Genomic DNA, 13,094 nt, shown 5'->3' with positions numbered 1-13,094 from the left:
TTTTCATATACCGGTTGGCCATACGCCTATCAAGTCTTTGGCCCATTTTAAAAATCAGGTTATTTTTGCTATTGAGTTGTAGGACACCTTACTGTCTCCCAGAAGCCTTATTTTGCTTTTCCCAAAGTAAGTGCCCCAGAATATGCATCAGTATGCAGCAATAGTTAGGTGAATCCTAGTTCTGTTACCAGATGTGCACCTCTAGGCATTTAATCCCCCTGAACCACAGCTCCTCATCGTACAATGTTGTTAGCACACCACCTACCCCACAGGGGTTCTAAAGATTTTTTTTAATTTTTATTTTCTAAACATACAAGGTATTATTAGCCCCAGGGGTACAGGTCTATGAATCGCCAGGTTTACACAATTCACAGCACTCAGCATATCACATACCCTCCCCAATGTCCATAACCCCACCACCCTCTCCTTATCCCCCTCCCCCCGGTCACCCTCAGTTTGTTTTGTGAGATTAAGAGTCTCTTATGGTTTGTCTCCCTCCGGATCCCATCTTTTTTCATTTATTCCTTTCCTACCCCCAAACCCCCCACATTGCATCTCCACGTCCTCATATCAGGGAGATCATATGATAGTTGTCTTTCTTTGATTGATTTATTTCGCTAAGAATAATACCCTCTAGTTCCATCCACGTCGTCACAAATGGCAAGATTTCATTTCTTTTGATGGCTGCATAGTATTCCATTGTATATATATACCACATCTTCTTTATCCATTCATCTGTTGATGGACATCTAGGTTCTTTCCATAGTTTGGCTATTGTGGACATTGCTGATATAAACATTCGGGTGCACGTGCCCCTTCAGATCACTACATTTGTATCGTTAGGGTAAATACCCAGTAGTGTGATTGCTGGGTCGTAAGGTAGCTCTATTTTCAACTTTTTGAGGAACCTCCATGCTGTTTTCCAGAGTAGTTGCACCAGCCTGCATTCCCACGAACAGCGTAGGAGGGTTCCCCTTTCTCCGCATCCTTGCCAGCATCTGTCATTTCCTGACTTGTTCATTTTAGCCATTTAAGATATTTTTTTAAGTAGCCTCTATGCCCAGCGTGGGGCCCAATGTAGGGCTTGAACTCATGATCCTGAAATCAAGACCTGAGCTGAGATTAAGAGTCAGATGCTTAACCGATGAGCCACCAAGCGTCCCAGGTATTTAAGGATTTTAAAGATAGAGGTAAAGCTTGTTACACAGTGCCTGGAACACTATAAGCTCTCAGTTTTTAAAAATGAAAGTTAATATTTCGTGGTGAATTTCTCACTTCCTCCCCAGCAAACAGCAAGTCAGTAAGAGAGCATAGGTGTTCCATCTCAAGTATATGGGTACTTTTCTGAATTAGACACATAAAAACGAATGTACTTTTTATACCCATTTTACTGTGACTTAATCATATGATTATATGTCAACCAGTTAACAAACATCTGTCTTCGGGGCAATTCCCAGAGTTCAGTGTATAACCCCCAAGAGGCCAAAAGGTGAATGGGAGGGTTAATTAAAGGCCAGCTGTCCAGGCTGGGGTTGAACAGTTTGGTAAGACTCTCACATCTGACACTCCGCAGGTCAATCCAACTGCTCCACTTTTCTCAGACCCCATGCTCATCCCCGTGCATTTCAGGAACAAAACATAATTTAATGTACACCTGAAATGATGGGTGTGTGAGCCTGAGTTCGTGCCTGATTCCCCTTGTTTCTCCCGTTCTGCTGAAGGCAGGGCCCATTGCTGTTTACAGCTGAGCCCAGACCAGCCCTCTCCTCCCCACCCTCGCCTGCAGCCTGGCCGACCTCACAGCCTCGAACACGGGAGAGGCGCCTTCTGTTGCTCCTTTCTCCCGGCCTCCCACTGTCCACCTTTCTTTCCCTGTGCTTAAGCCTACTGATCAGCGCTCAGTGCAGGTGGCTTTCAGCCTCAGGGGCTTCTGTGGCCCATGTCCTGTCCAGTGGAAGCTCAAGGGAAATCCAGATGCTATTCCGAGATGCTGCAGGAGACGACAAAGACAACCTACGCTGACGCGGATGTGATATTCCACATACGAAATGTACCCTGGTGTGTAGGACCCACACCTTCACTTCCAGTTCTCTAAAGGTGCATTCTTCACGCTACGGGCATTAGGAAACCTTTTGCAGAATGACTTTCTCATGGATGCATTTTCTTTCTACAAGTTACCGTCAGACTTATCAGAGGTTAATGACAATGAGGCAAGAGTCAGGTCACATATAAAAATCACCTTCAAGAAGGCTGGTCAGATCTTTGGTCTGATTTTGAACAGGCAAGATTTTGCATCTGGAGTACAGTTGAAATAAAAATATGTCCCTTTTATTCTACACTAGTCGTAGGTATGCTTTTCTGGGTATAGCTCACAATTGTTTCCTTTGCCAACGGCATAATTAAGAGTTTGCACCTGTTACTTTCGTTGCATTAACTCCGAGAGACTCCGTCCTCATTGTATTTAAGACATCCAGCATAACTCCTCCTGCTTTACAGTCAAAAGACTTCCTCTCAGACAAAGGAGGATTACAAGTAAAGGCTTTTATCTTACGTGTTGACAACTTAATATCACTACATGCAACACAAAGATGGCTAGCCCCCTTAAATTTTTATTATTTAGCTTGGGCATAATGTGTGAGCATTTATGACATACACCAATATATCGTAACCCTTGAAAAACATCTGCCCTCCCCCAACTGTTGATTCCAACAGCCGTGAAGTTGGGTCCAACGAGGCAGGCACCTGCAGTGGGTGGGTAGGGGGTCCACACACTCTGGACAGGGTGGGGAGGGCTCCTCACTTGAAGCAGCCCGGTGAGGGAGGGCGGTGAGGACATCCATGCAGAGACGTGGCTGTCAAATGGTTGGTTTTGGCTGGGGTTGGGGCTTTTCTTAACGCTGTCCCAAGCCAGTCCTGAGGCTAGAGGCAGGTGAGTCCCCTTCCTGGGAAGCTAAGTCCACAGACCACCAACCTCCCTAGCAGAGGGGCTCTCACACTCTGGCACCTCTCTGCACCTGCCCTAACGGCCCCAGGTGCAGGCAGTAGATAACCAGGACAACCCCCGTCCAGAGGATTCTCCAAATCTGCAAACCCACCAGGAGCTTTCAAACATGAGCTATCCCTGCTGGGCCTTCCATTCATAAGACGCCCCCTCCAGTGCCAGCGTGCCATCACCCTGTCCCCAGGCACGATGCCCCCCATGGCCCAGCTTCACAGGGAGCTGCCTTTCATCTCTCCGAGCCTCGCTATGCTGCGTCCCAGCAGCAAAAGACTCTTGGAATCTCATAACACGACGGCACCATGAGGTTTCCATGCCCACATGGGGTGAGGAGGCCGCACGTGCAGGAGGTGGGGAGGGGGGCACCGGGGCATGAGGTGTGGGTGAGGATAGGCAGGATGAAAAGGGTGAAGGGTCTCCTTGTGGCAGAGCATGCAATCACGGTGTGCCAAGGTGTGGAGGAGGCACCTGGCCAGAGGGGAGCAGCGGGAGGATGCACCGTCTCCCCAGATCCCTCCACTGTGAACACACTATTCTGTCCCCTGTAGCAGCAAGTACCTTCTGGCAACACACTCGGAGACCATGTCCCCATGTTGTTCCTCATCATATTTTCACCCACAAATTTTTGCATCCATTGATGATTCTTGCCTATAAGAAACTACTTTGAGTGGGGGCACCTGGTGGCTCAGTTAGTTAAGCGGCTGCCTTCGGCTCAGGTCATGATCCCAGGGTCCTGGGATGGAGTCCCACATCAGGCTCTCTGCTCAGCAGGGAGCCTGCTTCTCCTTCTCCCTCTGCCTGCTGCTCTGCCTACTTGTGCTCTCTCTCTCTCTGTGAAATGAATAAATAAAATCTTTAAAAAAATTAAAATAATCTACTTTGGTTTTGCCAAATGGTGAAGATGAAGTTTTTTAAAAACTAAAAATAAACTTAGAGGATGACAGTTGATCAATAAAAGCTACAGAAAAAGAGAAAAGACTTGTTTTCTTAAGCTCTTATTTGAGAGAAAGAATGAGAGAGCGAGAGAGCATGACAGGGGAGAGGTCAGAGGAAGAAGCAGACTCCCCACCAAGCAGGGAGCCCGATGTGAGACTTGATCCTGGGACTTCAGGATCATGGCCTGAGCCAAAGGCAGTCACTTAACTGAGCCACCCAAGCACCCAAAAATACTTTTTAAAAAATCCAGAATTGAAGTACAAAAATTCTTTAAATGACCCATAATGAATGAAAAAGATTTACTCCAAGACATGTTATCTTGAAATTTTGAAATACCAAGCAGGAAAAGTAAATTCTGGAAGCTTCCAGACAGAGAAGAGAAAGAGAACAGGTGGTCACATACAAAGGAACAAAAAGTCAAAAAGGCAGGATCTCCATCCACAGCGAGGCTAGGATATGCGCACATGTTAAAACTATCTTCACGTTCTAAGAGAAAACCTTTGCCATCCTACAGTGTGTACCCAATTAAACTATCCATCAGACGTTTTCAGGAATTCACGGATCCAAAACGTGTCTCCCACATCACTTTTCTTAGAATGTGTGCCAAAAAAAAAAAAAAAAAAGACATAAATCAAGAAAGAGAAAGACAAGACTCCATAAAATAAGATTCCCACAGGAACCTCCCAGGATGAGAGCTGTCCAGCAGGGCTAAAAAAAAGTTTAAAACAAACGGAGGCAGAACTCTGGAAATGAAATAGCCTGGGGAAAAAGTAGAATTTGTACATTATTTGATATGATTGATTTAGGAAAAAATACTGAAAAAATTGACCAACATATGAAAGATTGAACTTCTTGGAAAATCTAAGGCTCACTAAAGCCGTGTAAGAAAAAAGGGAGACAATTATTCATCCAAGAAAAATAAAAAGTTGTAAAAGAAAGAAGGGCCCTATTACTCTCTGTGACTTGGCAGGGAACGGTACCAGAGCTGTAATTAACAAACCATAACAAATTATATAAAATTGCCCTATTTGATATGCTGCAAGAGAGGAGGTGGCTGGAATAGGAAAGCTTTCTTTTATCTACCTTCAGTCAATAGATGTCTAAAACTGACAAATCCAGAAACAGCCACAGAAGAATAATATAGAAATAGAGGGGCAAATTTGAGAAGAAACAGCTTTAAATGGCTGAGTGTTATCTCAGACCCACGGAAGGGCAGGTGAGGGCAGGACCGGGGCTTCTGGCACCATTTGGTGATGTGGGGTGCACACACGGTGCTCGGATAAGACACAAATGTCATGACTCCATGAATGTCCTTCTTTGGCCGCACTCCCACTTTCCCCAACACTGCCCAGAGGTCACCCAGACACGTAGGGCTCCCAGACTCGTCCAGTCAGAATTTATGCCTCCTTCATGCTCCCATAGCTGTGGGTATAGTCCTTATAATTTCTGGGGATTCAACCAATTGCGAGTATTATGAGACTGGCATCCGGTTAGATGCTGGAGAGACAGAAGTAAATACAGCAGCAGAGTCCTGCTCACGGGCCTGGCAGTCTGGTCAGCGGACCTTACACACATACTCAATTCCCTATAGACAAGAGTTCTAACAAGACGCCACGGTCCGAGTCTCTCCACCGTCCCGGAAGTACCTGGCTGCCCATTCCATCCAGATGGCGTTCCCCTGGGGGCAAAGAGAACTGTACTCTGTCCTTGGCTCTGCCTTGCTTCCTACATTTCCGGGATGCCTACACCCTCCACAGTTTAACTCAATGTGTGCCAGGCATCACCACCCACTGCTCCGTGGTCATTTTCGAATTCTGACCTGCAGGCAACGCGTGGTTTTCACCACTACCTCCCCTGATGTCTGGTCCTCTCCATGACTCCAGACACTGCCTCTCCATCCCCCAACGCTCACTCAGGTGGGGCAGGTGCTCTGCACCCCTCTGGTGGTACCACGAGATAATACGGCCCCTGTTCTCTGCTCTGAGACAGATATCAGGTTCTTTGCTGAAGCAATGGGACAGTACAAAGGACTCCTGCCCTGATGCCATCCCTGCTGTCCTGACCTCTGGGGCCTGGACTGGAGCCCTGGGAAGGGCTCTGTCTTCAAGCAGCTCGTACACACACACCCCTCAAGGGAGGAGAGGAGGGGACACACACCGACAAGACCCCCACCCCGCCCTGGAGCAACACTGCATTTCAGAAATCACTTAGGAGGGTAACCTTAAGTAGGAGATAAAAAGGTAATCAAAAAATAATCTGTACAATTTAAAACAAATTTAGAATCAAATCCCTAAAACAAAAGCACGCATGCTCAGATGCGTGGTCCCCATATTTGAAAGTCAAGTACCTGTCAGTTGTCCTAAAACACCTGCACAGAGGATGTGCTCCCCTCTAACTCAGCTTTCCCGGGTCTCCACTAATACGCGGCTGGGGGTGTTCACTGAAGTTGTATCACACTTTGTTCTTTTAAGTAATAACCGTTTCTTCTGATGATTTCAGATACATCTTACTCGGGAGACAGGCACTTGTCCACTTCATTTTAGTTTCACTCAATACTAATGTGGCTGCTGAATGCTGTGAACACAGCACTTTCTCATTTTAATGGATACCATGAAATTCATATTTAAGTGCACTTTTTCATTTTGGGGTTCTAGCCAATAAAGAAAAAAATCCTCCAGCTCTACAACATGTACACACACACACACAAACACATATACACAGACATATGACACACATACGCATGTGCATAGTAATCATGCACACATGCACAGACACATGTGCACACATACACACATGTACAGGGTCATCACATGCACACACACACAGTGATCACATGATCACTTGCTTAAGCAGAATTCCTTGTCTTTTAAATTGTAAGGGCAGAAGAGAATATCTTTTCCCTTACTTTATACGAATACATGCTATTTTCTTGTTTTAAAAATTTAACTTAATTCTCTAAATATTACTTTTAAAATGACCCAGGAATCATAATTTCTAATGTGAAAGAAGAAGGCATCAAACAGACGACTGCTTTATTTCAACTTCCAACACCAAGAACACAAGCGGTGAGCACTCCAAAACAAACAGACAGCAACAGGAATTCGCCACCTCCTGCCAACACTTAGTACGCTGTCCCAAACCACTGGTTTATTTTTGCTGTCCTCAGGTAAAGGACCAGGCTGACGATGAAGTGTTCTTCCGTCTCCTTGATCCACACCAGCTCCACGTGCACTTTTCCTTCCGAGTCCACGTAGTCAACATAGTAAGTCTGTCCCAAGAAGTCGGGCCCATCAGAGGGCCCAGAAGATCTCATGCAAACGGGGGAACTGAAACACCAAAAGGGTTTCCCATATTCATCCAAAAGGGTTACGTCCATTATAAAACAACTCTACAAAATAAACACAAATACTCGTGAGTGTAAGGACAAAATAGCCAACTGGACCTGACTTCCAGGTCTAACGAACACACGCACAAATGTGTAAATGAAGCCTTGTCACGAAGGGTGAAGCAAAAGGGTAGGGAGGACAGAAAAGAGAACAGAATTACAGAAGCAGGCGGGGCCACCCCAGGACCATGGGCGATCAGGAAGAGCTGGAGGGACTAGAACCAGGGGCGCTAGGGGACGGCGGGGTCATGAGGGCGGCAGGGAGGCTGCCCGTCACTTCCACACCACAAGCAGCCACTGGCGCCAATAAATGCGTCCCCAGTCAACAAAAGAGCAATGAGACAGGGACGGAGGCCGCTCAGAACGGCACAGGTGACCATGACGTGCCTACAAAGAGATGGTAAGCCAAGCCCTCAGCTGCCAGAGGCAGTATTCATAAGCCACACTGAGCAGAATCTGGTATCCGGAGGTGAGGGCAAGGTAGAAGGGGCGCTAACCTCCCAGTCTCTGTCTCCCATCGCTGCAGAAGAGCAGGGTCTGGGGAGAAGAAACATGTCCCTTACAGACCTGCCGCATCTACCATGCCACGCGAAGAGTCACTGCTACACGGGGACTTGAGTCGGGGGGAGATGCTGATAATGATTATTACTAACGAGCTACAGTTTTACATTTATTTTTTAATTGTGGTAAAACACATGCAACAAATCTTCACCTTTGTAACTATTTTTAAGCATACAGCTTCCTGGCATGAAGTGACACTGCTATGCAGCTCAGCACCGTCTGCCTCCAGAGGTCCTTCCACCTTGCAAACCCGACACTCTGGACCCACGAAATGGTAACGTCCCAGCCCTCCCTCCCCACAGCCCCCGGGAACCACCATTCTACTCAATGTTTCTATGAACTGGGCACTCTCAGTACGTCATGTAAGTGGAATCCTACAGTATCGGACCTTTTGCGTCTAGTTTATTTCATGTAACATAGTGCCCTCAAAGCTCGTCCACGTTGTAGCATGCGCCAGGATTTCCTTCCTTTGGAAGGCGGGACAGCAGTCCACAGCACGTGTACACCACATGTGTTTCTCTGTTCAGCTGCAGGCGGACACCGGGTTCCTACCACCTTTTGGCTCTTGTGACTAATGCTGCTATGAAATGAACATGAGTATGTAATGTTAGCTCTATTTTTTAACATGTTCTATTTACTAGCCACTAATCCAGGCAGTTTACATATACTATTTTATTATATCCTCAAAAATTAATTATTTTTCTCAAGAAACTACGAAGCGGTATCAAGGCTAAAATCCTCCAACACTTCCCATTTCAGAAATGGCTCATGATTTGCCATGACTTGCGCCCTGTGTTAGTGTTTTATTAATTGGCATTTAAATGCTTACTCTTAGATATCCGTATAAAATGAACATTGATATCAACCTAACTATAGACACACAGATATTACAGATGACTACATAGAAAGATACATAAAGATATTAGAGATGTCAGCATAAACACTGCTTTCAGAGATCTACACATGGTTCAACGTGGCCAACAGCGTTGACCATATGGACCTGAGTATGATCAGGCCAAAGAGTCCCAACTCAAAAAAAGTGTTTCTCAGAGGGAAACTAAAGGAACACAAACACTCCAAAAGTTTAAAAAAAAAAAAAAAAAAAAAGAGCGCGAGAGCGAGAGCTGGTCTATTAAGTGAGTGATGAGAAATGGTTCCCGCCTCTGGAGGAGACCTGAGTGAAGAACCAGCCCACAGGAACCATCCCCAGTCCCCGACGGCAGAGAGGGCGGCCCAGAGCCAAAAGCCCCCGTGCACGGGAGGCGGGGGCCGCCCGGCGAGACAGCCGGGGGAGCCCAACGTCAGACGTTGCTCCTGATGCCCTTCCGGTCCCGGAACAGCGCGCGTCCACCCACCACCCCGTCTGCTTCTGGCACAACAGGGACCGCCGTTCACAGACCACGGAGAAGGGCTCGCTGGAGCTGAGGACGGGGGAGCCACAGCCAACCCTGAGAGCTAGAGTGTGTCTCTGTCTGTGCTGAGGTCGCTGAGCCCTTCTAGAATAAACAGCCATCATCACGGCCGTTTGACGAAGGAGGCTCTGCGGCCACGTCAGCGCCCAAGATAAATCCCGGGTCGGGTGGTCATGCTGACCCACTGCCCTTCGTCATCTGAGCCGCGGGCTTAGCAGCCTCTCAGGTCTGTTCCTCAGAACCTCGTCGAAATCCAGCGGCTAGAACCATGAGCAAGGAGGGGACCATGGAGGAGAAGGGGACACCCCGCGCTGCCCCAACATTTCAGAGGAAGGTGAAGGAGGACATCACGGAGGAACAGTCAACAGGTGTAAGAACTCTTCGAGAAGGACGCTGCTCACGAGCCCTGCGCCCTCCTCTGTCTGCTCCCGGCCCCCAGCCGCCCCCGGGGTGAGCTCCCGACGCCCACCCGGTTCTAAAGGCCTCGCATTCTCCAACCCCTTCGGACCCCACGGAACACCCGGCACACGGCGGCCCCAAACCCTTCAACTGCCTCCCAGGACACAAACTCAACTCCAAATTCTTTACCCTGGGATGTGAGGCCCTTCGAGAGCCCCCCAGCCTGCCTCTCCACCTGCCTCCCGCTACCCCTCCCTCCTCCGGGGCACTCCTCAGCGAGCGGGGAGCCGGGTCACACTGGGGTCACACTGGGGAAGCTCAAGATGGACCGGCGGCCACCGCTGGGCTCTTCCGCCCCCCCCCCAGTCCCCGCGGACGCCCAAGCCCTGCTTCACAGAGCGCAGAGGCCACCTCCTCATGCACGTGGGGTGTCGGGTTCCTCCCAAGGTGCAGACTCCTTCAGCCACCCAGCACTGCCAGCCAACCGGTCAGGGCACCTTTCCTGGGGGTTGGGGTGGGGACACAGCCGCCATCACACCCTGAACCCGTGACACGCCCATCGGCGGGCTTCACTATTCTTGCACAAAGCACAACCACAGTTATACTAAAATATCCAGCTTGAATCACAACGGATGTCAAGCACCACACAGATCTAAAAGTAACATTAAAATAACACAAAAAATGCCAAGGCATGAAAGCATGAAGTACAAGGGATGGGCATGAGCAAAGCCTTCCCAGAGGCAACGCCATCCCTCAGCGCTTCTGCTGGAACGGGGAGAAGGCATGAGAGTGTTTGGTTCGGACCACATGGCCTCCTCCCCAAGTCCGCAGCAGGCCGCCCGCCCCGGCCGTCCCAACCGCGACTGTAAACCCCACGGCGACCAGAGGGCGGCAGGTCTGTGTGGACTCGGACTAACAGGGGCCACGCAGGCCGCTCTACTATGCCTCTGAGGTCACAATCTAACTTTAAAAAAGAAAAAGAAAACTCATCAGCAACGATGTGATGTTTTTAAATGTTGACAGCTGAGTCATCACCCCCATAAAATAATGAGTTGCTGACATTGGACTGTAGTCACTCAGGCGACAGATACGTTGGGTCTGAACGACCTCCGGGCAGCGAGGGTGGGCTGGCGGCCCTCACGCCCCCGTGCTCCTCCGACGGAGAAGACTCCTCTGGGCACGGTAAACCAGGAGGCCCTCCGAGAGCCCACGCGTGACCGCCCGCCAGTTCAACAACGCAGTGTCACAGGCAGCTCCGCCCTCTGTCATTACCACAGTCATTAATATCCGTCCCGGACGCCAAGTCACTGGCTTGGGGGACACTTCCTCACTGACCTGCGCCCCGACGGTGTGCTGAGCGACAGGCCAGGAGGCTGTTTCCACAATTTGCACCACAAGCATGCCACTTTGTTTTCTGGTGTTTAATAGTTACATGTATCCAAGAAACTTTTTTATAGTTTACCCTTGTTCGTAAAATGTTTTTGACCTCTTGAGAGCAATTTCTTAAAACACGTTTTATAGTTTCACTAGTTACACTGCTCAGATGCCTGAGGGAAATTCCCGATCTGCGTGGCAAACACGAGGGACCGGAAGGACATCACTTACTTCAACTTTTCTCCTTTAGGAACCCTGAGGACACCTCAGTCCTAATACCGAAGCCCAATTTAGGAACAGGAAAGTACAAATGGTCCTCACCCAGCCGGAACCGGCCCACGGGAGAGGGCCCAGCCGTGGAGCCCCGCTCCACCGCCCCCTGGAGCCCAGCTGGGAGAAGGAACTGCGGCGGGGACAGTGTGCGGGGACATGCAGTCCATGCCTGACCTCGAGGACTCGAAACCTCATTTTCAGATACAGCCATTTTGCTGGAAACATGCACTCCTCAGTCATGTCAGTCTAGCGACCTACAGAATCCCAGCCTAGAGCTCATTTTGAAGCTACACCTTTGGCCTCTGGTTGCTGTAAAAATTCTGTCACCGCATTTGCAGCTAAAATGCTATTTAGGATGGTCTGTTCCGCAGCTTAGTCTGCCCTACATAAAGTCGCACCAGAGACTCTGTGTGTGACAACGAGAGCTGGGATAGAGCTTTGTTTCTCTGCAGAATTACTCCACCTCCCTCCCTCTGCTCTCATCCTGCTCCAAATATCAGAAAACACAGAACAAATTACATCAGTTTTATAATCACACAGACATGTTGTCTTCTGTATCTGCATTCTGCCTTTCTTGGATCTCAAGGTCTACTCCAACTTTAATATTTTATTTTAGTACATATTTTTGTAAGACCCATTAAAAAAGCCAGGTCTGTGTTCTTAAAGACATGAAACAATATTCTTTTGTATATGATAAAAATACTCTGTACCAAAGTTTTAAATATTTCTTTACAAGTAAAGAGAATAAAGCAGTTTGTTGTATCAAATAGCAAGTGGCCCAAGAGATATTAATGATAATTAGCTGTTTTTAACACACAATGATAACATGCTCTCGTGACCATCAGTAATTGTTCTAACAAAGCGTCCACACTCGTACAGAGGCATGTTACAGAGGCATGTTACTGAAGGTGAGCCACTGGCTCACCGGGGATACACAGGTCCTATTCCCCCCGTAAAACGAAGATGGAGAACAATGAGAAGCAGGGGCAGCCATGGGCACGAGATCACAGAAGAAATAAACTCCGTCTCAAGTGCTCTCACCCTCCTCCGCCCCCTTTTCTTACCTCCTTCCCTGCCGACTCCCAACCACTAAATAAACTCTCCCATCCTTGTGGCTAATTTTTGATGAGGCACAAACTGATATAACTGTTCAAGGAAGGGTATTCAAGGACGTCTCTGTATTCTGACTTATAACTCGGTGTAAGAGCAGTCGAGATGGTGAGTAAATACTACTTGCATGGTCCGACCTAGAGCTCCACTTTCTCTCCACAAGACAGACAGACAGAGGGGCTTCAAGGGATGGCAGGGATACCAAAATGTCACGGCATACTACCCACCACTCCTGTTCCGCCACGCTTCACAAAAGACAGGCGGCACTCAAAAAGCATTGGTTGAACAGATAACTGGCTGTCAAAAGCGAAGAGAATGTGCACATATCTTCAGACATTACAAGGGTAAAACCGGGACTTAAAAAGCAGTACCATAGATATACATCGACAGACATTTTATTATTATACAGAAGCCAGGTTACATTAAGAAAATAAAACAAATTACCTTTATACAGCCATCGAAAACATCAGTTCTCCAAGAGAGGCCAACTTTTCCAATAAGAGGTAGGTGTTCTGTGTTATTTTTAAACCTTATAACAACAAGCTTCACATATCCATCTTCAATGGATCCTGAAAAGATGTAAGATTTTGTAAGTTACAACATACCCATGCAGGACGAGTCAAGACTCCTCAGGCTTGCTGCTTCA

General features: G+C 48.0%; 1 protein-coding gene across 1 annotated transcript in view; it reads right to left on the bottom strand.

Moving 5' to 3' along the window:
- Window positions 1-6,930: 6,930 nt before the first annotated feature.
- The window catches only part of FBXO15 (F-box protein 15), a gene marked incomplete at its 5' end in the record, with an annotated part of 46,718 nt that continues 40,554 nt past the window's right edge, over window positions 6,931-13,094 (bottom strand). The window contains 2 exons of the mRNA XM_080821371.1: window positions 6,931-7,322; window positions 12,893-13,017. Of these exons, the coding sequence (XP_080677497.1) occupies window positions 7,056-7,322; window positions 12,893-13,017 (392 nt within the window). The 3' untranslated portion in view covers window positions 6,931-7,055. The remainder of the gene's footprint in view (window positions 7,323-12,892; window positions 13,018-13,094) is intronic.

Source organism: Martes martes (assembly GCF_963455335.1).
Source record: "Martes martes genome assembly, chromosome: 13".
In the NCBI taxonomy this organism is placed as follows: domain Eukaryota; kingdom Metazoa; phylum Chordata; class Mammalia; order Carnivora; family Mustelidae; genus Martes; species Martes martes.
The sequence above is the reverse complement of the archived record's forward strand: the minus strand, read 5'-3'. Positions and strand labels throughout refer to the sequence as shown.